Source organism: Leiobunum rupestre, chromosome 9, assembly GCF_980474605.1.
Source record: "Leiobunum rupestre chromosome 9, qqLeiRupe1.1.hap1, whole genome shotgun sequence".
In the NCBI taxonomy this organism is placed as follows: Eukaryota; Metazoa; Arthropoda; class Arachnida; order Opiliones; family Sclerosomatidae; genus Leiobunum; species Leiobunum rupestre.
The window spans coordinates 22,269,392-22,296,233 of record NC_143392.1 but is presented as its reverse complement, the minus strand read 5'-3'; the positions used below and the strand labels follow the sequence as shown (position 1 = coordinate 22,296,233).

The window sequence follows — 26,842 nt, the reverse complement described above, 5'->3', positions numbered from 1 at the left end:
AGAAATGATATTTTTATGTTAAATATAAAAGAGACTCAATTAAATACGTATATTTAAAGCTTTTAAATATACTAAATGATTTCACGCACTTGGTTTAATTGTCAGGGACTGGGCGTAAATTGTTAATGGTTGCAATTAATCTAAAGGTCAAATATATTATTATACGCGTATTTTTATAAGAATTTATCAACTTGAAATAAGTAAAAGTCATTATACTCGAAATCATTGTTACCTGAGACAACTAAAACGGTCAGCAATTCAGCATTGAACTTCATTATCTGAACAATAGAGGGCCTAAGTCTTCTTCTGTTTTTAAAAGCGCAATTTTCAAATAAAGAATTGTATCGCGACTTACGAACTTTTCACTCAATCTCACCAAGCAAACTCATCGAGTTAATTTACGTAGAAAAATTAGCCGTTTTCTGTCCAATCGTTAGTCCTTGGTTGTAAAACCCCTGATGACGGAGCGATAACGCTGCCGAAACTAGTCGGGTTATAACATTTTTATATTTTTAAATAAAATGTGTTCTTGCGCACTTTTTCAAATATCGTTGTCTTTTATTCCTTATTTAAATTAGTAAATTTGTGCGAGTCGCTATCCAAATATTAAATAGTTGTTGGAACACCTAAATCTAAAAAAATATATCGCTCAAACATTAAAATTATTATAACCAACGGGACGGGAAAAAACTACCCGTAGGCTATTTAGCGTTTACGACGTAGTGCTGTCCAAACACTTTTTACGTCTTCGTGTGTCCCTCGTTACCGAAATAAACATTAGTCTGAATTTCTAAGTATCGAGAAGCTTATATCATTTCAAAACCAAATGAAGGCCACTTCCATCAAAACATTGCATTCGAATTTGAAGCATACCGTCAAATCTGTGTTAATCGATTTAAGAATTTAAGAAAAAATAACGTTATAACTTTAATTAATCCACGTGAAATTAAAACAAAAGAAAATGGCAACAGCGGGAAAACGCGCGTAAACTCGCGATATAATGAAACAACTTTTGAATACATTAGTGACATTATTATCTTCTCTGTATAATAAAATTGAGACGAAGACGATTAGTGGAATAATTAACGATACGGGATGAGTTTTAATTAGAAAGGGGTCGAATTGAAATTAGGGCGAGAAAGAAGCGCGATTTTTCGTCGCCTTCGCCGGGGCCAATTATAAGCAGCGCCATCTAGTTATAGAAACGACGGCTTGTCATTATCCGCCACCAGCGCGCGCTCGTTAGCGGCGAGTTTTCCTCTAGCCGTTCCGTGATTTGGCCGTCTTTAAAACACCCGTTGTTGCTGTTTGCCAGTTTGTTGTTTAGAATCATCAAAACAAGCTGTGCCGACTATTTACGTGGTTATTTTAAAAGGCAGAGTCAGCACGTCGATATTCTTACCATTACCGAAATTTTGATTTAAGGCAACGGGATTTGGAATTTTTAACCAAATCCGGGATTTTTGTTGAAGGATTTTCCATATAAAGTCTATGGGAAGGAAATTCTTGGATTTTGGATTTATGGATTTTTACCCAAATTTCGACAACTCGAAAGTATTTCAGTAAATAGAGTGTTGTCGTCTGATACGATTTTGAAATCTTGTAACTTCACAGCTGTAGTGTTAATAGTGGCCGCCATGACAGTTACCGTTTTTTATCAATAGGCAAATTACAATGGTGACGTCGTTCAGACGACAACACTCTATAAGAGTTATTATTCTTGCAAAAATCCGGAATTATTATTCTTTATAGAAAAACGAGAATTAAAATTCTTCATAGAAAACGAGAATTATTATTCTTCATAGAAAAACGATAATTGTTATTCTTCATAGCAAAAACAATAATTATTGTTATTCATAGAAAAAATGATCATCATTATTCTTCATAGAAAAACGATAATTATTATTTATCATAGAAAAAACGAAAATTATTCTCCTTATTTCAAAAAAGATATTTATTCTTCTTCTTGCAAAAAATTTTTCTTACAAAAAAGGCAATAATGTTACCATTCTCTCAATAAAACCATTTTTACCCTTCACTTAATACAACCATTTTTACCATTATCTCAATAAAAACATTTTTATCCTTCTCTTAATAAAACCATTCTTACCATTATCATTATCTCAATAAAAACATTCTTACCATCCTCTCAATAAAAACCTTCTTACCATTATCTCAGTAAAGATTTTCACAATTTTTGTGATAAAAGAAAATAAAAATTACCATTCTCAAAATAATTTTAATTTAAATCAGAAGTTAGCTAAGTTTATATTTGCCATTCTTGCCATAAAAGACAATACATCCTACCACTTTTTAATAAAAGAAATAATAAGTTACCATTCTCGCAAAAACGAAAATAATTATTACCATTCTCGCAATAACGAAAATAATTCTTACGAATCTCGAAATAAACGAAATAATTATTACCCTTATCGCAAAAACGGATATAGTTCTTATCATTCTTGCAATATCGGAAATAATTCTTACGAATCTCGCAATAGCCGAAATAGTTTTAACTATTCTCGCAATAACGGAAATAATTCTTATCATTCTAGCAATAAAGGTATTAATTTTTACCATTTTCGCAATATAGGAAATAATTCTTAGTTTTGCCAAAAACAATTAATTCTTTATTTTGGAAGCAAGTAAGAAGGTAGGATTATTACCGTTCTTGCAATAAAAGACAATATTTCTTACCACTTTTCAATAAAATAAACAATTATTTACCATTCTCGAAAAAACGGAAATAATTTTTACCATTATCGAAATAACGGAAATAATTTTTACCATTATCGAAATAACGGATATAATTCTTACCATTCTCGAAATAACGGAAATAATTTTTACCATTCTCGAAATAACGGAAATAATTCTTACCATTCTCGAAATAACGGATATAATTCTTACCATTCTCGAAATAACGGATATAATTCTTACCATTCTCGAAATAACGGAAATAATTTTTACCATTATCGAAATAACGGAAATAATTTTTACCATTATCGAAATAACGGATATAATTCTTACCATTCTCGAAATAACGGAAATAATTTTTACCATTCTCGAAATAACGGAAATAATTCTTACCATTCTCGAAATAACGGATATAATTCTTACCATTCTCGAAATAACGGAAATAATTTTTACCATTATCGAAATAACGGAAATAATTTTTACCATTCTCGAAATAACGGATATAATTCTTACCATTCTCGAAATAACGGAAATAATTTTTACCATTCTCGAAATAACGGATATAATTCTTACCATTCTCGAAATAACGGAAATAATTCTTACCATTCTCGAAATAACGGAAATAATTCTTACCATTCTCGAAATAACGGAAATAATTCTTACCATTCTCGAAATAACGGAAATAATTCTTACCATTCTCGAAATAACGGAAATAATTCTTACCATTTTAGACAAAAACCATTCTTAATTTTAAAAGCAAGTAAGAAGATTGGTAAGTAAGTGAAAATTTTAAGAAAAATGCAATAAATGTTTAAAAGGGCACACGACAGTGTCTTAGTAAAACGGACAGCCAAGAACAACATACACAGTAAACTACAAGAAACTCAAAATAAACTAATATAAAATACAAACAGTTAAAAAAAACTTTCTATAATGATGGCAAAATATATATATTTAAATCAGTGGGGGGCCGCGCAATCTTCCCAACATTTAAAAGGACCGACCGAGAACCAGAATTCGCGGGTAAGGCTCGCCCATAAATCCACGATTGGATAAAGAGAGACATTTAATGAAGACGAGACGAATGTTGGGGAGTATCTTGGGCCCATTCACTTTCGATACTTTCTCACAAAGAACGCAAAGAGAAGCTGTCGTGGTACAAAGAAACGCTATTATTTAGGATTCAATTGAAAAAAGGTACAACAAAAGACGACCACTACGATTCAATGGGAACATTTGTTTAGAAGACGCGTATTGTACACCCTCGAATGACCTCCCGTGGTCATTTTCGCACTTTGACCTCCGCGTGAAAGGACTGAAAGGTACTGCCCCTCGCTCAAGAGCTGCCAATTAAAATGATACATTGCTGTTTTTCAAGTCCTTACAACTTCTACAAAGTGGAACCAACATTTTAAGAGATACTTTAGGTATAGAACGTAGAAACTGTTTTTCAAATATAAGAAATATTTAGTTTGTAATAAAACTCTGTCTCGACGTGTTGTTACGATTTTAGAATAGACGAACTTCAATAAAACATCTTCATAGAAATTGCCAAGAAGTAATATTTCCGAGAGTTAAGGACAGTGTGGCCAAGTTAGGTTTCCTCCTATTTCTAGGAGGAAGTTAGGAACGTTGGAGAAAAACAGGAGGTAGACTCTCATAGGAGGTTTCGATAGTTGGAAGCAAAAATTAAATAGGAGGTCGTAAAATTTAATAGGAGGTCGCAAAATTTAATAGGAGGATTTTTCTCTCAAGTATGGAGGTTTTTTATTTTATACTTGGCCACACTGGTTAAGGACCGGCCAGTTACTGTTTACATAGTGGATAGTGCTTGTGGAAATAATGGAAACTTTTCACCTGTAGGGTATGCGATAAGTGTATCCTTTTATAACTGGGAATCTTTTTCATATTAAGGCTTAGCAAAAGCACGACGTTTTATTTACAGGTGAAAAGTTTAAATTATTTCAACCAGCTCTATAAGAGTCAACGGAACAAACCCGATGGATTTATATTATCCACCGGTGAGCTTTTTGGTCATAATGACGTCGTAAGTTGCTGAACGCTTTTATTCAGTCATCGGTGTTTTTTTTTAAATGGCGTTGCATTTATAGTAGTTTTACGTCAGTAATGACGTCAGTCATCGGAAAAACCAGCTCTTGAAGCCGATGACTTCGGTGAGTAACCGATGACCATCGTGACGTCAAAACCAAGGTAACTGGCAGGTCAGGCTCTCGGAAATATTACTTCTTGGCGATTTCCTTGAAGATGTTTTATTGAAGCGTCTATTAAGGAACGTTCAGACTGTACAACTTTTAAAGAGCAACTAGTGTGATCACCAAACTTGTCCAATTCACCAGTGTGAACAGCCTAATGTTGGACCAGCACGCAAAATTGTTCACTTAGGTGACCGATTTTTCAGTATACAATTTATTTGAGATATACAGCTATTTGACCGATGAAATTTTGCTATTCCTCGACGTCACTGACGCGGGAACTTTGAAACCGTTGACCCGTCGTCCGCTAACTATATCTAATATTGCTACTATCGAAATAGCAGACATTTATAAATAATTATTCATTATACTTCATGTGAAAAATTGTCGTGCTTTTGCTACCCACAAAAATAGAATACAAACGTATCGTTTGGTGGAAAAGTGTTAATTGAACAACTAATTTGACACTATAAAAATGCATAATCTGAACTTTTTTTACACATTTTATTTATTAATTCAATTTTTATTCAATTTATTTTAATAATGAACTAATGGTATAAATTTCTTTGCTGTGAGGTTTAGTGTAATTCTGCAATATACTTTTTGAAAATTTTTAATAAAACATTTATGTGTAGATAGGCAACAATCAGCTAGGCTAATACCTAGCCTATTTAATTCAGGTGGCCGGTTTAAATGGAGGGTGGTGGAAAGCCTTCATGCCACGCGAGCCAACAGCTCCCTACACTCACTAATACTATTACCGTTAAAGGCCTAGGTTTTTTTCTGCCTGTCCCCCTTTAAATTAACTTAAAATTGTTAGTGGAGCACAAATACCCTGGTGGTAGGCCAACCACTGATCATGTTGGCCTAATTTAAAGGGGGACAGGCAGAAGAAAACCTAGGCCTTTAACCTAGATAACTTTGTATGAAAGATTCTTTTCAAATATAATAATAATAATTAGCTTTTTTTCCTAAGATCCAAGTGTAGTATATTTTCGTATCAACTGTGAAACCTATCTACGATTAAAATTGAATAGATATATACGAAACATACTAAATCAATAGAATCCAAAAGTTAGTGGGTGAAATTCTTTTTTGTATTGAAATTCTAACAAACTTTAAATGTAATTTAATTTAATTAATATTAATATTATTTAATTAATATTAATATTAATTTAAATTTTGTTTTACATTTGCGATACGCGTTAATTATCAATCAATTCACCAAGGCATAAAATAGATATTCAATAAAAATCTATAAGCCCACTTTTGTGTACGTCACCAAGTCGTACTAAACGCAACAATCAGCATAGCGTATTCACCCTGGCGGCGATAAATCGTAAGAAAAACGGAGCAGGGGCTATTGGAGAGGTTAAGCGAAGCCGCGTTGTAGCTTAGACATGAAACTGCAAAACACCACGTGATTCAAAGTTTGAACGTGGAGCGCATAAACTCCCTAATAACATAATAAGAGCCTACGTAATAACCGAAGTTTGCCTAAAAGCAAAAAAAATGAAATAATTTTCGCGTGCTGGTGAATCATTTTTCGTGGATCTTTAAGTGGCGCGAACTATAGACTGTCACAATTTTGAATTCGCGGCGCATACATTATCAGAAATAATTCTTTCAGATTTCGACGATAAAAAGGTGCCGGCGGATACGCGACCAAACCGCTAATAGGGAATGTATATACTTAATGTTTCGAAAATGTCCGAACCTTTCTAGGGGCCGTTTTGTTTCGCTTTAGGGAATTAGGGGTACTTTCGTATGATAATGGCCCATTTCGAACTACAAAAAAGACAGCTTGAACGGTGGAAAAAAAAATCTCCCTTTTTCTGATTTTATTGCCAATTTACGACATTTAATTCGCGAAGAGAAAAATCTGTCGCAGTGATTACGAGTCGCCTTCGGCAAATTAAAGCTTTTATTTTCAGAAAATTTATCAAGTGTTAATATATTTTTACGCCTCTTCGTTTTTAGACAGCGGTTTTTTTACGGTTGATGATGTAATTTAGTAAAAAAAAACATATATTGCTAATAACGTATTGGTTGTATGGGGATCTGTTATTTGGAATTTATATTTACTATTAGGAATTATTAAACAAGCATTTTTCGAAAAATTAAAAAAAAACCTTGGTTGTTTTACGTACAATCCCATAGGGTATCTATTTGTTTATCGTATATATGACGAAATAGGACGGCCAAATTATTTAACAGCCAGACTACTTAGTGTGCTTAAATTATTTTAGATTTTATGACGACATAGGATGGGCAAACCTTTTAATATTAATCGATTACTTAGTCTGGGCAAAGTACTTTAGATTTTATGACTTGCTAGGTATGGCAAGTTATTTTAGATTTTATGACTTGCTATAGGTATGCCAAGTTATTTTAGATTTTATGACTTGCTAGGTATGACAAGTTATTTTAGATTTTATGACTTTCTATAGGCATGGCAAGTTATTTTAGATTTTACGACGGCTTATAGGGTGGGCAAGTTATTTAAGATTTTACGCCGTTTTGAGATTTCGCCATCCTTACGGCAAAATATTTCCGATTCTACGACTTCGGATTGGAAAACAATTTCCGACTCCACAAAGACCTTTGGGTTGGCCACGGAGGAAACTATTCCTATATAAATAGAGGGTTTTATTAACCTCACGTTATAAATAACCAAAAACCGACATGCTCCAATCCACGCCATCACGATCTCCACGGTACGGGGGGGGGGGGGGGGGACACGTGAAACATTCACACCGCGAATTTTTCACAGTCACACGGGCCAAATGCATAATAAGGGGGTTTCGTCGAAAGCGTTGAAAAATCAAACAAAAACACGTCATCACGACCAGCAAATTGAAATTAAAGCGCCGGAATTAATTGGCGGAGAAAACGACTTATTATTAATAACATTTGCGATTTTCGCGAAACGTGAGGTGCCGAGATAGAAAAGCTAAATCCGCAGAAAATTTAGTAATGATATCTCTGGCGTGAAGAAAAGCTACAATAATGTATTATAAACACGCTGCTCAGTATAATGTGTAGCCCCCCCCCCCCCCCCACCAGAGGGGCAGCTCCTAATAAGAGAGATACTTTATAATCTGCTAGCCCGGAGACACGACTTTTCTCTATGGTAATCTACGAACTTTTTTCTTTTTTGTTTTTATACATGGACCTTCATTTTCATCCTACTACCCGAGAAAGATAATTTCGCCGGTAAAACTAATACAATTGAACTAAATGTGGAATACCGTATTGTATCCAAAACCGACGGCTATTTTGAACTCATTAGGGCCGCGTTACTGACTAGGCTAGAAACAATGGGGTCTCGACCAAGAAGATGTTTGAAAACAATTCTGTACGAGTTAAAGTTGATGACGTCACCCAGATGAGCATCCGTTGATTTTCAATACGAACTCCTCTGGGTGACGTCACGATTTTACCTAGCAACGCAAAAGCCGTAATATTTTGATAAAAAACCATGCGGTCGAGGCAACCTTATAGTTCCCTTTTTTACGAACCTTGGGCTAGATAGGCAGGACCCGGTAAATTAAAGGGCCCAGAATCGAGTTTTTATTTAAAATTTTTCAAATATGGTTTCAAATAGCTTAAAAGGCCGACTACATAGTTAATTAATTCCATGTAGTATAAATTTGAAAATTTTGTGAAAAAGTTATTTTGTGGAATAAGATGAACGATGAACTAAAAAGTATAAATTCATAGAAAGATTTAAAAAATAAAATAAATGTTTTAATATGTAAAAACCAGGAAGTGCTCAATTGAGCCATAATTTCGAATTATAATTTTGTTCTCACCCCTAAATTAAGTTTAAAATTAATGGACTGTGGACCCTTTTGTAAATAAGTGTAAAACTTAAAAGGTGTTCCAATAAAAAGCATTTTATTATTATTATTATAATTGGTTTACTCTGTCTTTCACTGGTAGCTGGCTGCTTGCATAGCGCATTTGTCTTGCAGCGAGCCAACTTCCAGTGAAAAACAGAGTAAACTGAATAACTATGTAGTCGGCCTTTAAATACATTTTTTACGGGCCCATTATAAAGGTTTTGCCTAGGGTACGAAATTCTGTTAGCAGTAACCTCTGATATCTGCAATGATCAAAAACGGTCTTTGGAACTACCACTGACCCTTAGTAAAGAGATCCCAGACAGAGGTGTGTTAACTACCACCCGGGTCCGATAGGCTTTGCGTTCCCCTTACCTGGTTTTAGCTTTGTTTCGGCCGCCCGACCTGTTGGGAACCTTCGAGTGCCTATTCCGCTGTCCCTTGGAACTTTTTGATTCTCAGTTTTTTTTTTATAAAATTAACTAGTTCAAGCAATTCCTTAATTTTTTTTATGACCAGTAAACCAATCTCAGTTAGTTTGTCTTGCACAAGTAGCTAGAAATATTTTAAATCCAATCTTATTTCCTTAATTGTAAGTCGATTCCGAAAATTAGTGGACGCAATTTTCCCAAGAACAATAAAAATTAAGGAGAGTGCCAACTTCAATTGTACAGACGAAATTTGGATAAGAATTAACAAATACAAAATATTCGAATTTTCCTAGCGTAGGCCTGATACGACAAATTCAGGATTAAAAAAAAATCAAAATTATCATATTTCGTACTCTAAACGTTTCCTTCAGCAACCCACTCCTGAAATTGTCAAAAATATAATTTCACCCAATCCCTGTTCCAATTAAGTCTTCACGCACCCACTTCAGCAACCATAAAGAAACTACAGAAACAGAATTAGAGATTATGAAGCATCGCTTTTTTAATTTTATTTGATCAAGTATAATTTCTACGCGTGACGTCACCGTTCTGCTAAAGAGCAGAAGGAAACAATTTCGCCATCCCACGATACGATTGGACGGATCTGTTAACTAAGATATCACTCATCTCAAATAAAGTACATTTTACAAATCAACCCATTTAAAATTAATTAATTTCTAATGACTCTTCCTCTAAACTCTCAGCATGTCGATGAAGATTTTAATAGTAAAAAAGAAGAATTTTTTACTCTTATTGCCTGACAGCCTCGATTCTTACTCAAAATGTGCTCCAAATGCAATTTCAATATTTACAAAAATTGTTTACTTTAGATTGCAGGAGATCTTGAGGGGCTTACGGTTTCGAAACTTGTTTTATAACAATCATTTTTCTACACTTTGCAAAACTAATATCTATTTCATTATAATACCATAATATATTATTTATATATTCTATCATAAGTGGATAATAAACATAAGTGTGACACTTCTTATTCACCCAATGTAAATTTTTTAAAGATAGTCTGTTTCGCCAATGACCTTTGCGTGTACGCTCGTATTTCTCGCCATCAAACTAACCAACTATTTTGCCAACGGAAAGAGTAGGAAGGGACGAGTTTCCTGTTCGGAATCTTCCTATTTGGTAATCACTCCACGACAGACTATCAAATCTGTGCCATACTTATAATTATTATCCACTCATGAATCTATGTATTCTCCTTCGTAATATTAATTTCCAATTTCAATAACGATTACATTTAAAGAAAAAATAACCTATTAACAAGTTGTTCGGAATTGGTCTGCAGCTCTGAAAATTGATATACACGTGCTGTGTCCAAATTAATCTGCTGTTAATCCAAATGAGGCGAAACAAGTCCTTATGTCGAGGCCGTATTGTTTCATTCTTCACTTTCACTCGTAACGTTTCCCCTAATTCATTAACATTTCACGCTTCTAGGCCGTTTTCTTAGCACGCCACAGGGCGCTTCTCTTTGTTTTCCATGGCGCAAATTGGCGCTTTCCACCCCCCCCCCTCTTGCTTCTTGATATCGCTTATCTGGCCCTACCCCCCCCTCCCCTCCCCAAAATCTGCAGCTAATAATTATTTCGTGGACTAGGAACAGAATCCGATCCTCAGAGTCAATTTTACCGCACGTGAAAAAACAGAAATGAGAGGGCTGTGATTATCAGCGCCACCGACGGCACATCTACAAACTAGTCCCCCCCCCCTCCCGCCGTAAGTTATACGAGGTTGTCGGCCATTTCTTTAAACTGCCGCGGCGGCATAATGATATCATACGCGTCGTGGAGAGATGGGTTTGCTCAATTTTTAACCTAAATCCCTTCGCGTTCTCAAAATACTGAGCTTATGGATTCGCCCAATCAGAATTAAGGTTTTCCTATTGCCCACAACGAAATCTTAACTATAAATAGGTTGTAAAAAGGGGACTTTCAAACATTTGAAAATATGAACGAAACTTTTGAAAATGGGATCTAAAATATTAAAATTGCGAACCAATATTTTTTTAAATAGGAACGAATATTTTGTTAATGGGAACAAATATTTTGAAAATGGGAACCAAATATATGAAATTGCTAATAAAATATTTGAAATTGGTAATCAAAAATTTGAAAATGGGAAGCAAACATTTGAAAACGGGAACCAAATCTTTGGAATTGGGAACCAAATATTTGAAAATGGGAACCAAATCTTTGGAATTGGGAAACAAATATTTGAAAATGGGAACCAAATCTTTGGAATTGGGAACCAAAATTTCTATAAATGGGGACGGGGAACAAATTGAAAATCAGAACCACCATTTTAAAAATGGGCGCTTTGAAAATTGAAACGAAAATGATATCTGACGTAAATTATCAAAAAAAAAGGCGCCACCTTTTATACTAAGTTAGAACTAATGTTGTTAGAGATTTGAGCAATTTGAAAGAGAAGTATAAAAATATTTTAAGACAGTGGTACTTTTCCTCGGTTTGTTTGAAAATAGGGTACTTTATATCCTATTCAGACGAGGTCCAAGTTTATTTTTCATATTATATTTCAGTATTAAAACCTGTTTTTTAGGCGTAAATAAATATTTTTCTTACTCGTTGTTTACCTTCTATTGTTGAACCATAAATAGCTGAATTAATTATAATTATATCATAATGAATAAATTGAGTATAATTGTCACAATGACGACACCAAATAATATTAACATATAAATATAAGTATAACATTTAAATATAAGTATAACATATAAATATAAGTATAACATTTAAATATAAGTATAACATATAAATATAAGTATAACATTTAAATATAAGTATAACATATAAATATAAGTATAACGTATAAATATAAGTATAACATATAAATATAAGTATAACGACGTGAAGTACCTCTTTTTCAATAGATGTCACTAGCGTCGAAATTAAAAAGGCGGTACTTAAAGGTACCACTCGCGTTGATTGGTCAATAACATAAATTACAGCTATTATAAACATATATTTTTACACGGGATATATAATTTTGGCTAAAGTCCACTAAATAGAGTATAACTTGTCTAACTTTCATACTGTATAATGGCTCTCGGACGACGTTATCAGTTGGCTATTTTAAATTTTAGCTTCCTTTGCCATAAATAGATGGCACAACGCTCTACAGTAAAGTCCCTTTTTGTTGAAGAATCGGATAGATTCATGGCCATCTCTAATAACAGGGGCCTTTTCATAGTTCAGAGCGTCCACTTACTTTAAGTACCGTAATGCATTATTGGTATTATATAATAGAATTAAATAGAATGGAGAATATTTTTAGCCCGACAATACTGAAGATGGCGCTAGACAACACAAAGGGGATTTCCCGATTTTATTTAATAAACACACGCTCGTTGTCACGTGCTATTTGGAACTGTGCCACCGAGCATGCGTCGCGCGCATTATTAAATAGAAGCGGGAAAGACCCCTAGTGTTGTGTAGCGCCATCTTCAGTATAGTCGGAGTAAAAATATTATCCATTAAAAAAAATAGCTCTAAATAAATTTCGGTTAGGTAAACCCGATCTGAAAAGGGTATTAATGTGCGGCAGATCACTAGCATGATTATTAAGTCAATATCAAATGATTAAATCGGATTTAATCATGATTGAAATTATTAAATGGGATTAAATCATGATTGAAATGATTAAATAGGATTAAATTATGATTAAAATGATTAAATGGGATTAAATCATGATTGATATGATTAAATGGGATTAAATCATGATTGAAATGATTAAATCGTGATTGAAATGATTAAATCGTGATGTAAAGGATTAAATCGTGATGGAAAGGATTAAATCTCGATTAAAATGATTATAATGATTAAATCTCGATTAAAATGATTGGAATGATTAAATCTCGATTAAAATGATTAGAATGATTAAATCTCGATAAAAATGATAACACCAATATTAAAATGATTAAATCGTGATTAAAGTGATAAACCGTGACTAAAATGATTAAATCAATATTATAATGATTAAATCAATATTAAAATGATTAAATCAATATTAAAATGATTAAATCAATATTAAAATTATTAAATCAATATTAAAATGATTAAATCAATATTAAAATGATTAAATCGTGATTAAAGTGATAAACCGTGACTAAAATGATTAAATCAATATTATAATGATTAAATCAATATTAAAATGATTAAATCAATATTAAAATGATTAAATCAATATTAAAATTATTAAATCAATATTAAAATGATTAAATCAATATTAAAATGATTAAATCAATATTAAAATGATTAAATCAATATTAAAATGATTAAATCAATATTAAAATGATTAAATCAATATTAAAATGATTAAATTAATATTAAAATGATTAAATCAATATTAAAATGATTAAATCAATATTAAAATGATTAAATCAATATTAAAATGATTAAGTCGTGATTAAAATGATTAAATAAATATTAAAATGATTAAGGCGTGATTAAAATGATTAAAACATGATTAAAATGATTGTATATTTACTCGATATAGTATTTACGAGGTATTTTATTAAGTTCATTGATATTATTTTTTCGGTACATTATGTCATTAAGCTGTGATAAAAATTGTATATTTACTTGATACTTACCTGAAAAATTATTATTAAACCCTTAGAAAAACACTACTTGTTTTAGTATTTTACGAGGTATTTTATTAAGTTCATTGATATTAAAAATTAGACTACTAATTAATTAAAATATGAAATCGTGATTATATTGATTAAATCGTAATTATATTGATTAAATCGTGATTATATTGATTAAATCGTAATTATATTGATTAAATCATGATTATATTGATTAAATCGTGATTAAAAAGTTTTAATCATGATTCAATTTTAAATAATTTATCCATGATTATTAGGCCACTCTAAGGCTTAGTGATCTGCCCCTCGCGTATTAACAAAAATGAATAGACGATCTTGGGAGTGTTATCTGCTAAACCACAAAGAGGCAGGCTTGTTGGCGAGTTAAAAAACTTAGAAAATAAAACTTCGGGGCTCTAATTTAGCACAGGGGGCGAGAGGGGGCAGCAGAAGGAGTCAAAAATCGTGTGTCTACGAGCGGCAGTTTCACAGTTTCAACGCCATAATTGGGCGAAAAGATTCTGTTTGCTCTGCAGGGCGCTTGCGCAAAGCACTTATGACTTCTACGCTGGCCGCTTAAAAGTCATAATTTCGGGGAACAACCCATGGGATCACGAAGAGTGGGGTTAAATACGATGTATTTAGCACCTTTTCCCTAACTCACTTTCTCAAGAAGCGAGTTTTTTTTGCCCTTAAATTCTCCCCAAACTTGATCGGTTTTTAATTACGAAATGGAATGTTAAGAAATGCTTAATTTGTGATAATTATAATTTGATGAAAGTTGCCTCAAAATGCGTTTTTATGTTAATTAGGTATTATCTCATTAATAAACAAATATATATAAATAGTAATGAAAAATATTTTACCCGGAGTAAATTTCCCATAGCAGACAAATAAGAAGGTAACTTTTTAAAATGTATTTTGAATTTTGAGGTAATGCGTAATACAGGGTGTTTCAAAAGGTTATTCAAATAATTGAAGGAGTTGTAGTGGGTGAGTTGAGAAGTATGCCTGTTTTTCCCCAATTTACTACGATGAGTTAAAAGAGCGCCAGAGAGCTTCAAAGTGTGGCCTACTAGCCCCTGAAAGTAGGCTGCAACAGGCGAAAAACTTAGCAACAGGGACTTTAAATACTGTTTAAGTTTACTTTTTTACGCCGGTTACCCCGATTTGTTTACAAAGTCCTTTTTTACCTATCCACGAACCCAAACCTTAATGTTCGCGTTTCCCTGCTGCTTGGTTTTGCGCTTGTTGCAGCCTACTACCAGGGGCTAGTAGGCCACACTTTGAAGCTCTCTGGCGCTCTTTTCACTCATCGTAGGAAAATGGGGAAAAAACAGGCATACTTCTCAACTCACCCCCTACAACTCCTTAAATTTTTGCATAACCTTTTGGAACACCCTGTATAGCTACGGCCATATGTAACAAGAATATAAGTAAGCCACTTTTAGATAATTTCTGTGTGCCGTGGTGATAGTCATGTATTTCCAAAATTTGGAAAATCATTACTTTAAGCCTTGGGTTCAAATGGTAAACAGTCGAACGGAGGCGATTATATTTTTGGAATCGCTACGGGCCGGAGTTATTTCGATATTTCAGTAGCGTAGCCAGGATTTTGCTTCGGGGGGGGGGGGGGGGAAACATTAGTTATACGGCGGAAATAAAATATACTTTACCGGTCATGGTTTCTACAGAATGGCAATTCCATTTGAATATTTCCTTTTAAAGCAACTGTCGGCTTTATCATGGCCACCTGTATTATGACAAGGCCCAAGTTATTAGAGATGGCCATGAATGATGACTCTATCCGATTCTTCGACAAAAAGGTGTTGGTCCGTTTGATCGAAAAATATGTGATCGACAGTCGATTATTATACGTTGCAATTGATCGAAATTCCATTTGATCGAATCCCATTTGTCATTTGTTTCATAAGATCGAACCTTCAAATGATCGAATACTATTTGATCGAATTCAAAAGTATTTATAGTACCAGTTGGTATGTTTTTATTTTACCGAATGTCAATATGAAGTGCAGAAGGAATAATGATGGAATAATTAATTGCTTAAGTGCAGAAGGAATAATGATGGAATAATTCATTGCTTTAACTGTATTAAGCCACAAAGATGAAGAGATTTTTACTTTATACACTATATGATGGAATTTTTTATGACATCGACGATAACGACCCGTTGTTTTTGATATATATAAATAGGGTCAGGTTAGGTTAGGTTAGGTTGATGTACGCGCGCCGTAGGCGCGTATGCACCGTTGTATACGAGGGGTCTGACCACGTTCACAGCCCTTCTATTGCTAAAAATTAGGTACAGAGTTCGTTTTTTTAATAGGTCTTTCTATTAATTATGTCCGAGAGAATATTATGTTTTCTACGTCACTGCGCTCAGGTTTTTTTCAGAAGTACTATGGTTATTTTTCTTTAGTACAGTTTAAAGAAATAATTATTATTCATAGAGTCTACTGTATCTCATTCTGACTAGATGTTGCCTTTTCGATTTACTCCCAAAAACTAATAGTTTTACCCGGTTTTACCCTACAGTAGCTTTCGATCAAATTTCGTTCGATCAAATGCCATTCGATCAAATGCAATTCGATCAAATGGAAATTCGATCAAATGGAACCCGTTCGATCATTTGGGAATCGATCAAATAGACTCAAACCGACAAAAAGTGACTTTAGTGGAGAGCGTGCCATCTATTTATGACAAAGGAAGCTAAAGTTCAAAATAGTCAAATGATAACGTCGTCACAGAGCCACTGTAGAGTAAACTCTATTTAGTGGGCTTTAACCTAAGTTATACATCCCATGATAAAATTTGGTTTAAAATTGCTGTAATTTAAGTTATAGGCAAATATACAAACGATCCAATCAACGCCAGGGGTACCTATAAGTACCCGCTTTTTGGGTCGAAATGTAGCTTAACTATCTTGTTTTGATTACGACGATAGCAACATCTGTTGAAAAAAGAGCTACTTCACGTCGAGCAGACACAGTTAGCAGAGTAATCTGTCATAGTTTGTACAAAATGGTGGCGCCCATTTCAATATTTATTTTAAACAAAGAACCAGGGCTCCCACATTTGATATCTAAAATTTCCCTCTTAATTTCATTAAACAAAAAATCCCATTTCTCCATTTTTGACTTGAAAATTCCCATTTTTTATCCCTCGCTATATTTTAAAGCTTTTAATACTAATTTATATAAATATTCAATTTAATTTCTTTGTGAGATAATGGTTTTTGTTTTTTAAAATTAATTAAGCCTAACCTGATTTTTACACATGCCACGGACAAACGACGGTTTTAAGCGCGGTGCACTAGCGTAAGCTTAGCAGACGACTGAAAGTTGTACAAACGACATCTGTGACTCATAACATATCTATGGACTAAAGAGTAAACTAAAACAGGCAATGTTATCAGAAAAGATTGAAAATTACCTTTCTTTCCGTGTAAAGAACGCTTTTCCCTTAATTTCCACCGCGAAAGGCTGTTTCCCCTCACTTTTCCCGTTTTCTCTCATTTTTCCCTTTTAGCGTTTCAGAAAGATGAAAAATTCCCCGCATATGGAAGCACTGCAAAGAACCACTATAGCCGTGTTACATTTTTCCCTTTTAGCGTTTTAGAAAGTTGAAAAATTCCCCGCATATGGAAGCACTGCAAAGAACCACTATAGCCGTGTTATATTTTTCCCTTTTAGCGTTTTAGAAAGTTGAAAAATTCTGGAAAAGTAAAAACAAATCCCGCATATGGAAGTACTGCAAAGAACCACTATAGCCGTGTTACATTTTTCCCTTTTAGCGTTTTAGAAAGTTGAAAAATTCCCCGCATATGGAAGCACTGCAAAGAACCACTATTGCCATGTTACATTTTTCGCTATTAGCCTCTTAGAAAAATGAAAAATTCTGGAAAAGGAAAAAATTCACCGCATATGGAAGCACTGCAAAGAACCACTATAGCAGTGTTACATTTTTCCCTTTTAGCATTTAGAAAGTTGAAAATTCTGGAAAAGGGAAAAATTCCCCGCATATGAAAAGAGCGTATAGCAGTGTTATATTTTTTCCTTTTAGTGTTTTAGAAAGTTACCAGTCATAGTTTGTTCAAATAGCCCACTTTTTGACGTCAAATAAAATCAACGGGCAAAAGCTCAGAAAAAAAGTAACTAACCACCTTTATGGTAAGACCCCGAGCGTTGGTCATAATTCAGTCCCTAATAAGAACCGCCTTTTTTATTTGCGAGTGGATAACTATTAGACGTTTTGTTGAAAATTTAGTTGATATAAAACCGAAGGGGAGGAAGGAATTGGCGATGAGAGAATTCCGGGGGGAAGAATGGGGGAAGAGAAATGCCAACTATTCGTAATTCTTTGATTTGCACCGCCGCCGCTTCTTCAAACGCGTTCCCCGGCCCATTTCGTATGCCGCCGAAGAACGCAGAGATAAATTCTCCATCTTTTAGCACCGTCCGAAATAAGGATGCTGGCAATATGGAGGGGGGGGGGGTGCGTAATAATGAGCGGAGGGGGACGCAAATTACGGAAGGGCGGCGAAACTTCACGCGCTAAATAGCTGCGGACAAGCCGCCACTATAATGATAGCACATCCACTTCGATTTAGCACCTGCGGGCCCGCACCACTCGAGGCCCGTTCGCACTGACGGCTACTATTCCTTTTATATCGATATTCGATGGCAATAATCATGTTAAATATAATTTTTAAAATGAATAAAGTTTTTTTAAATCTTTTTTTTAAAGTTATTTCCGGATTTTAAAAAGGGACTTTGAAATGGTTCACCATTACCTGAATTTATTTTCCCATTTTCAAAGTGATTTTAGGATTTTTCACGATTTTCTAAGTTAATTGTATATTTTTCAAGATATCTTCCGATTATCAAGGTGAATTTTCTTTTTTACTAAGAGATTTAAATAAATTTTCCATTTTATTAAGAGATTTAAATTCATTTCCCATTTTACTAAGAGATTTAAAATAATTTACCATTTTACTAAGAGATTTAAAATAATTTACCATTTTACTAAGAGATTTAAAATAAAATTTCTCTATTTCCAAAGTCAATTTGATTTAAACTTTTCCTATTTCCAAAGTGAACTAAAAAAGGAAATCCTATTTTCAAAGTGAATTTAAAATACAATTTGCTTTATTTCCAAAGTGAATTAAATATAATTTGCCCTATTTCCAAAGATAATTTAATATACGTTTTCCCAATAAGCTTCGCGCGTAGTTTAAATTTTGCTAAGAAGTATCGCCGCCTAAAGACCGAGTTTTAAATTGAATTTGTGAAAGCTGTCTGCTCGTTCAAAATTCTCTCTGCACAACAGCTGAAAGTTTCAACCGAAAAACATTGAAATTCAAAAGTAGTCTGCTATTTCTTCACATATTTAGTTTACGGATATTAAGGCAGATGGCGCTGTATTTCCTAAGCTCGAAGCCTATTTTCAAAGTTGAACTAAGTAGATTTTCCGATTTTACTCGTTTGCAAAGTGAATTTAAAGTTATTATTTTACTAATTGTGTTCCTAATTTCACGAAGTTATTAATTTCAAAAGTGAATTACGAAATTATGAAATAAGTCAAACATACTAAACAAAGATCAAAAATTAAACAACCCGTAACATACGCAAATTTACTTGCCAAATATTTCCATTATCCACAGAATGAAATGTGATATTAATTAGTAAAAATAAATAACCGATGTCTTAAAAAGCAAATGGGAACGAGGCCTAACTTCGGAGGTAGGCAGGCTGCTCTTTAGCGCCATCTGTAGGTTTTTCGCGGCTCGTTGACTCTCGGTTTTGATATTTCGTTGAGATCCGTATCGAATTATCAAATAGTATGGAATTTGTTTAGGACTAGAATAGTAATAAGTAAGCTTACGAGGTACCCTTGAACCCGCCATTTTATAAGTTAAGAAAGTAATGGCTAAGCGCTCCCGGGCAAAACTCCAAAAACGCCATCTTTCGATGGGAAGGGAATATAATTATTATTTTTGACCCGCACACACGCAAAAGAAGAAAATAGGCCTTTGTAATTCCATTTGACGTCTCTCGATGCAACAGGACATTAATTTAATTAGGAACGAAAGTACCAGGTAGCTCGAGCGTTTGTCATCTTGTCAAGGCTTGGATTGGTGGCAAATATAAGGAAGAAAAAACCGTAGTTTTTATTTAGTTTTTTTTTTCATCTACGGGGTTACAAAAAGTTCTTTCGACAATGAATAAACTCAACTTGTTAATTTTCACAACAGGCTCCATTGGAAAATTACCATAAACATTTCTTTTATATCACATGTTTTAGGCACATCATTTATTTTTGAGTAAAAGTAGTCTTTCAATTTAAAAATTATCATTAAATAATAAATAGACCAAGACTGACCAGTAATGTAGGTGCATTATACACTTGGATTGTTTAATTGTACTTCCTAAATTCAATTTTCCAGTTTTAATAATATTAGTCTCGCACAAAAGTACCATCCTGGCCAATTGCGATAAAATAAAAGCGCGTGTCAAAACTATTGAAGTTGGCTGTAATTGGGGTATTTGAAAATACCTATACATTATTGAAACTGGCGAATTAAATACATCGATGAGAAAATTAGGGATTTTACAGCAATTAGTACTTTCAAAAGCAGGGTTGCCACAATTTTTCAAATTCAAACTCCCCTAGCTTTTACGGATTTTTCAAAGAATTTCCCTAATACTTTATATTTTAATAAGCTGATCTCCTCCAAAATTTTCTTCTACTTAAAAATAAGTCCTAGACTTTTTAACTAGTCCTCAAAATAAAACTATTTTTACCAGTTCTTTTAAATTAAACTATTTTTAAAGTTCTTAAAAGGCCTTTGAAAAATCTATATGAAACTCCCTTTCCGTACTCTATGATAGCGGATCCGGTACGTGCTGAAAACTAGTAACAGCGTTGCTAGAATTTTTCAGATTAGAATTTTCTGACTTATTTTAGGCCAAAATTGGACAATTGTTTACCTATTTTTCCAACCAAAACTAAACTCCCGGATTTTTATACTAGTCCTTAAACTTCCCTGACTTTTAAACTACTACTTCAAATTCCCTGCTTTTTAAACTACTTCTTAAAATTACCTGCCATTTAAACTACTACTTCAAATTCCCTGCTTTTTAAACTACTTCTTAAAATTACCTGCCATTTAAACTACTACTTCAAATTCCCTGCCATTTTCACTACTTCTTCAAATTCCCTGCTATTTTCACTATTTCTTCAAATTCCCTTTCTTCTAAACTACTTCTTAAAATTACCTGCCATTTAAACTACTTCTTAAAATTACCTGCCATTTAAACTACTTCTTCAAATTCCCTGCTTTTTAAACTACTTCTTAAAATTACCTGCCATTTAAACTACTTCTTCAAATTCCCTGCTATTTTCACTATTTCTTCAAATTCCCTGCTATTTTCACTATTTCTTCAAATTCCCTGCTATTTTCACTATTTCTTCAAATTCCCTGCTATTTTCACTATTTCTTCAAATTCCCTGCTATTTTCACTATTTCTTCAAATTCCCTGCTATTTTCACTATTTCTTCAAATTCCCTGCTATTTTCACTATTTCTTCAAATTCCCTGCTATTTTCACTATTTCTTCAAATTCCCTTTCTTCTAAACTACTTCTTAAAATTACCTGCCATTTAAACTACTTCTTCAAATTCCCTACCTTTAAAAATACTTCTTCAAATTCCCTACATTTAAAAATACTTCTTCAAATTCCCTGCCATTTTCCCTACTTATTCAAATTCCCTACCTTTTAAACTATTTATTCAAATTCCCTACCTTTTAAACTATTTCTTCAAATTCCCGGCCTTTTTGACTGCTTCAAATTCCCCGCCTTTTAAATGAGATCTTCAAATTCCCCGCCTTTAAAATCAGATCTTCAAATTCCCCGCCTTTTAAATCAGATCTTCAAATTCCCCGCCTTTTAAATCAGATCTTCAAATTCCCCGCCTATTAAATCAGATCTTCAAATTCCCCGCCTAATAAATCAGATCTTCAAATTCCCAGAAATTCCCTGACTTCTGTTATAGTTCTTAAACTTTCCTAACTTTTAAGCAAGTACTTAAAATACCCAAATTGTTTTCACAGTTCTTAAAAATCAGACTTTTTAAAAAATTATCAAATTCTCCAACTTGTGACAACCCTAGTCTGAGATACATCACCAAAAAATATATACCACCCACAACGCTGTACTACAGCGGCAACAAATTGCTGTGACCCCATCATTTCTAATAGTAGTAATTTTCGAAAAAATTTCCTTTTTAGATATTTTTACCTTAGTTAAAATGGGGCATCGCTGCCCCATTGAGAGATTAAGCCATGCATACTGGAACACGTACGGTCTAGAGAGAAGGGGTAAAACCATTAAATTTCTAATGATTCTCGATTATTTCATAGTTTAAATTAAAAATAAAACCAAAGTTTGTAGATTTTTGGCACTGTCTACCCATTCTCCCTACGAACTTAATCTCTTTACACTTTTATAAATTTCTGGTCTATGTCAAGAAAAAAAACAATAATACTTCATAGATTTAGAATTACAATATTATTGAGTATTTTTAACCCATATTTTGTGCATAGTTTTTCTCAATATAAAGCTGTGATATTATAATTTCACGGCTTAAAGTACTTGACACTTAAAAATTTTAAAACTTAAAATATCAGATCTACAAACCTTCAAGATTCAACATTTGCTTTGTGCCATGAGATTATATTTGTAGTATTTAAAGGTTTGTATTTTTACCATAATAAAGGCTGCCGTCAAAAAGGCTAAAAATGGCATTAGGAAAAGTCAAGTATTTTACGGAAAAATTGTAATGTTGAAAATGTAAAAAGTAAGCATGTTTAAATTTAACAAAGTGTAAATAATTGGACGTAAAATCTATGAAAAATTTATCTAGGCTTTTTTTTTAAATATTTTGAAATTTTTTAAATATTTTATCATGATTTTACGGAAGACATTTCTATATAAATACAAATACCTTACTAACTAAAATTAATACCAGTAATAGTATAAATCAATAAAGGTCTATTTAGACACTCACAAAAATTCCTTGACAGGATATTTTTTTGTGGAGTTATAGATGACCCTTTTGTAAATAGTTTGTAAGGTATTTTCACGAATTTTAACACATTTTTATGTTCCCTTAAATAAAATAAAAAACCAACTTGGACTGCCATTGATTAGAATAAACAGAATTATTTAAAACCATGTAAAAATAATTATTTAAAAACTACTAAAAAAGAAATAAAAACTAAGCTAAAATGACATATAAAACTATTTGAGGCACAATTTGTGTTAACATTATTGGATTGCTTAAAGACTTAAATTTAAAATATTCACGATTTTGTCTTTATACCTTTGGCATTTGAAAAGGCTTTAGTTTTACTATAACATTTAATAGTAGAATTATTTATATTTCTCCAAACGGTGTAAAATTCCTTTAGAGTAATATGATGGGCAGTTATCACTGAACGAAATATGCAAGGATCGTTTTTGCGTTTATAGAATTTAAAACCATTGTGATTGGTTCGTTCAATTTTTAATTTCTCCGCGCAAATGCCTGTTAAAAAAATATCTTCTAAATAGAAAAATGGTGTTTCGAGAGCCATTTTGTATAAAGGTTTAACTAAGGCTCTCGACATAATGTACCCAGTTCCGGATAAATATTTAGGGTAAAAACTTTGGTCAAAAACTTCATCTGGCGCGTACCATTTAGATTTCTTATCTTTAACGGGAACAGCTTTTTTAATTAGACTACCAACTAGAAGATTCTGGGTGCCATTTTTATTTAAGTAGCCAATAAGATTAGGAACATGAATAAACATATCATCATCAGTTTTCATAACAAATTTTACCCTTTGGCACCGGGAATTGACCCATTTTAACATCATCACAGATTTGATCGTCAAATTATTATAAGTATCTAAAAAATTTTCTTGAATTATATCCCCGTATTTCTTGTTTTCTTCCGCTAATTTCTGATCTAACGTTACATTTTGCGTACTGCCAACAAGAAAATAAATCCTTACACCAGATCTGAGATTAGAGTACTTTCCCCAAGTATCTCTAATCGCTTTTCTGGACTGGGTGTTTGGGATAGCGGAACAAACAATAACAACTAATGTCAAAAACGTTTTACCCATTGGTACGCAAGCGTGTCTAGGACTCAACATATTTGTAATATTTCTCGGAAGGATAAAATGAGGTAAGTAGCGTTGCTCAAGCATCCACGAGATTGCACGAGGTTGGCGTATCGAGTACAACACAGGAAGATAAACGAAAGCCCATAAAAACAGGAATATAAGGAGTACTATTGCATAGCGCTTCACATTAGGACGCAGTACAGGCTCTGTCACTGACATTTTCCTATATTACGCACTGCTGCCAAGAAAAAGTAAATTATTATTTAATAAAATGGTGTAGATAACAAAATTATCTTACCACACAAAGTAACGTAGTACAAATAAAACGAGTAGTTTTTGCCGTTTCGAAATGCAAGGAAGACTCATCAGGATGTAAAAAGACCTTTATAATAGTTTGAGTTTAATTTGACACTGGATTTCAATTTCATTTTTCAAATGATTGTAGTAAAAGTTGTGAGAAGACACTAAGCCTTGTCTACTAAGTAACATATTGATGATATTGTACTAATTGAACTACTTCGGTTATTTCTCTAATTAAACTTAAATCTTTATAATAACATTTTGATTGAGTAAACTTTCAGATCTCTCCAATAAATAAAAAAAAATAACTAAAATTATGAAATCATGATCGAAATTGAAAAGGTATAAAATTTCTTAAAGGCTCTAATAAAAGGAAAACGTCATTTTCGATCTTTTTCCTCAAGAGATGGCACCCGTTGCGCGGAAAGGAAAGTGAAAGGCAGAAAATAAGCAAGTTAAATATTTATAAAAGGCGCTAATATCGAAAGTAAAAATACCTTAACTTCAAGGAAACAACGCACAAAACCAGAATAAAACATTATTAATTAATTAGTATGTATATTCTACGTAACTAAGATTTGTTGGTAGCGGTAATCAGAGGCGTAGACAAGGGGAAGGTTTCCGTGTCAAAACTCCCTTTGGACGTATCTTTGGCTGTACTAAAATTTACCCCTTTCTCGACCCCTCTCAGGTATTTTATATAGTTTGAACAACCCTTCCTTGAAGGATTTCTAGCTACGCCACTGGCTGTAATGTACCAGATCCAAGGCTTAGTAAATAATATGACTTGAGCTCAAATTCGGCCTCCGAAATGTCGGATGTTTTACGACTTGAGTTTCCGCGGCATTCCCGATTTATCTCTCTACGCTTTTAGCTAAGGCGGGCGAAGTTTATTTGAGTGTACAAGTACATCCATCGTCTAGCGTCGCAATGAGCAGACGACGACGCGGGACGATAAAAAAGGGAGCCCGACGTCGTAAAGTCGTCACGCTCCTCATAAACAAACAAGGAAAACCGCTTCAGAATATATTTACGTTCCAACAATCAACGGTGTTAGCAAAACGTAGGCCCATAAATAACTTGGGGGACCTATAGTAATTTCGCGAAGAATTTTGGGCTGACTATAAACAGAAGTATATAATATCCCACTTAGAAGTATATCTATCTCCTTATATACTTATATACCTATTTTTCTCACTAGAGGCGCTTACCTTCTTTAGGTACGACGAAAATTTACGTCACTCGATAGTAATTATTCGGTCTAACTTACACATTTTTTAATATTATTATTGACTTATGCTAACATATTATTTGCAGGATTCCGTTGATATTTAAAAAACACTTTTTGGAAGAAAATTAGTGTGAGACAAAATACTGCATAGACTATTTTGATTACAGTAATTTTGGCATTCTACTTCGTTATTCCGAGTTATTTGCGACCGAAATGAGTCTAGGTGGCGCTGCGGCTCCGATGCTTTCGTCGTGCTGTAGCCTTAAGTGCCTAATGTCAGCACCACCTAGAGTTGTTAATTTTCCGGAAAAATTAAAATGTAAAAATAAAAAATGTAAACATATATTAATTTTTAAGGGTTTTTATTCTAGACTAGTGTAAAGGTTTAGTTTTTCTTTTGGATTGGATGAAATGAGGTGAAATTGCCGCGAAATTTAAATTTGCGAACAATATTTAAAAAAGAATAATAATAATAATAATAATCAGCTAGGCTAATACCCAAGGCACCACCCTAGGCCTAAGTCATCGAGCGACTTTTAACGCCTTTAATTCAGGTGGACGGGTTATAATGCGTAGGAGGGTGGTGGCAAGCCCTGCAAGCCACGCGAGCCAACAGCTCCCTACACTAACTATTAAAGGGCAACGCAAGTAGCCATGTAGGGGGTAAATTATCTTATAGATAAAAAGAACGACTACGCATGCGTTATCTGCCATAGCCTTTCCCTCTGTAAAAAAAGCAGAACCATAGTTGCCGAATTTATTTTGTATAAATGCGCCTCTCGCGGTTCATAAGCGATAGCAAAATCCATGCATTCCGAGGAAAGTGAAGTTTTCGAGGTTACCAACAAATCGGATCCTTTATACAAAAAAAATGTAATAAAACAAAGATAAATATTCTGTCGGGGCATAATTATTTGGAAATTGTTCAGGGAGACTGGATATAGGACCAAGCATGGGCCAAATAATGATAAATCCAGGACATGACTCTGGTACCTTCATACGTACTAAATCGGTCGTCCACCAAAAGTAACGGGCGGCCATTTTAGAAGGCGGGGAAACGGTGCAAATAAAAAAAATTGGGAGCAAAATCAAGCAGAAATTTCCGGTTTCCCGAACGCCATCTTGTGTTGACTAAGTCGAAATTCGGAAATAAGTGGCGGTTGTAATTCGAAAATCCTGCCATATTGGCCCCTCATTTTTAGATTAATGTTAACGATTCTAGGAAAGTATATGTTTAATATTATATAATTATATATATTATACTAATTATGAACCTAGTACGTAAAAAAAGGTACTTACATTAATAACCA

General features: G+C 33.5%; 1 protein-coding gene across 2 annotated transcripts; it reads right to left on the bottom strand.

Moving 5' to 3' along the window:
* Window positions 1-23,179: 23,179 nt before the first annotated feature.
* LOC149926863 (beta-1,3-galactosyltransferase 1-like) lies at window positions 23,180-25,038 on the bottom strand. 2 transcript variants are annotated; one of them, XM_090158357.1, is made up of 2 exons: window positions 24,300-25,038; window positions 23,180-24,239 (listed from the first exon to the last, which is right to left on the bottom strand). In XM_090158357.1, the coding sequence occupies exon 2, from the start codon at window positions 24,218-24,220 to the stop codon at window positions 23,195-23,197; it is 1,026 nt and encodes a 341-aa protein (XP_090014483.1). In that variant the 5' UTR covers window positions 24,221-24,239; window positions 24,300-25,038; the 3' UTR covers window positions 23,180-23,194. The 2 variants fall into 2 exon arrangements, with proteins under 2 accessions (XP_090014483.1, XP_090014484.1); XM_090158358.1 differs by having other exon boundaries at window positions 23,180-24,236.
* Window positions 25,039-26,842: the final 1,804 nt, after the last annotated feature.

What these genes read in the sequence shown, in the direction of transcription:
- LOC149926863 (XM_090158357.1), bottom strand. Translation starts at nt 24,220, where the DNA reads ATGTCAGTGACAGAGCCTGTACTGCGTCCTAATGTGAAGCGCTATGCA.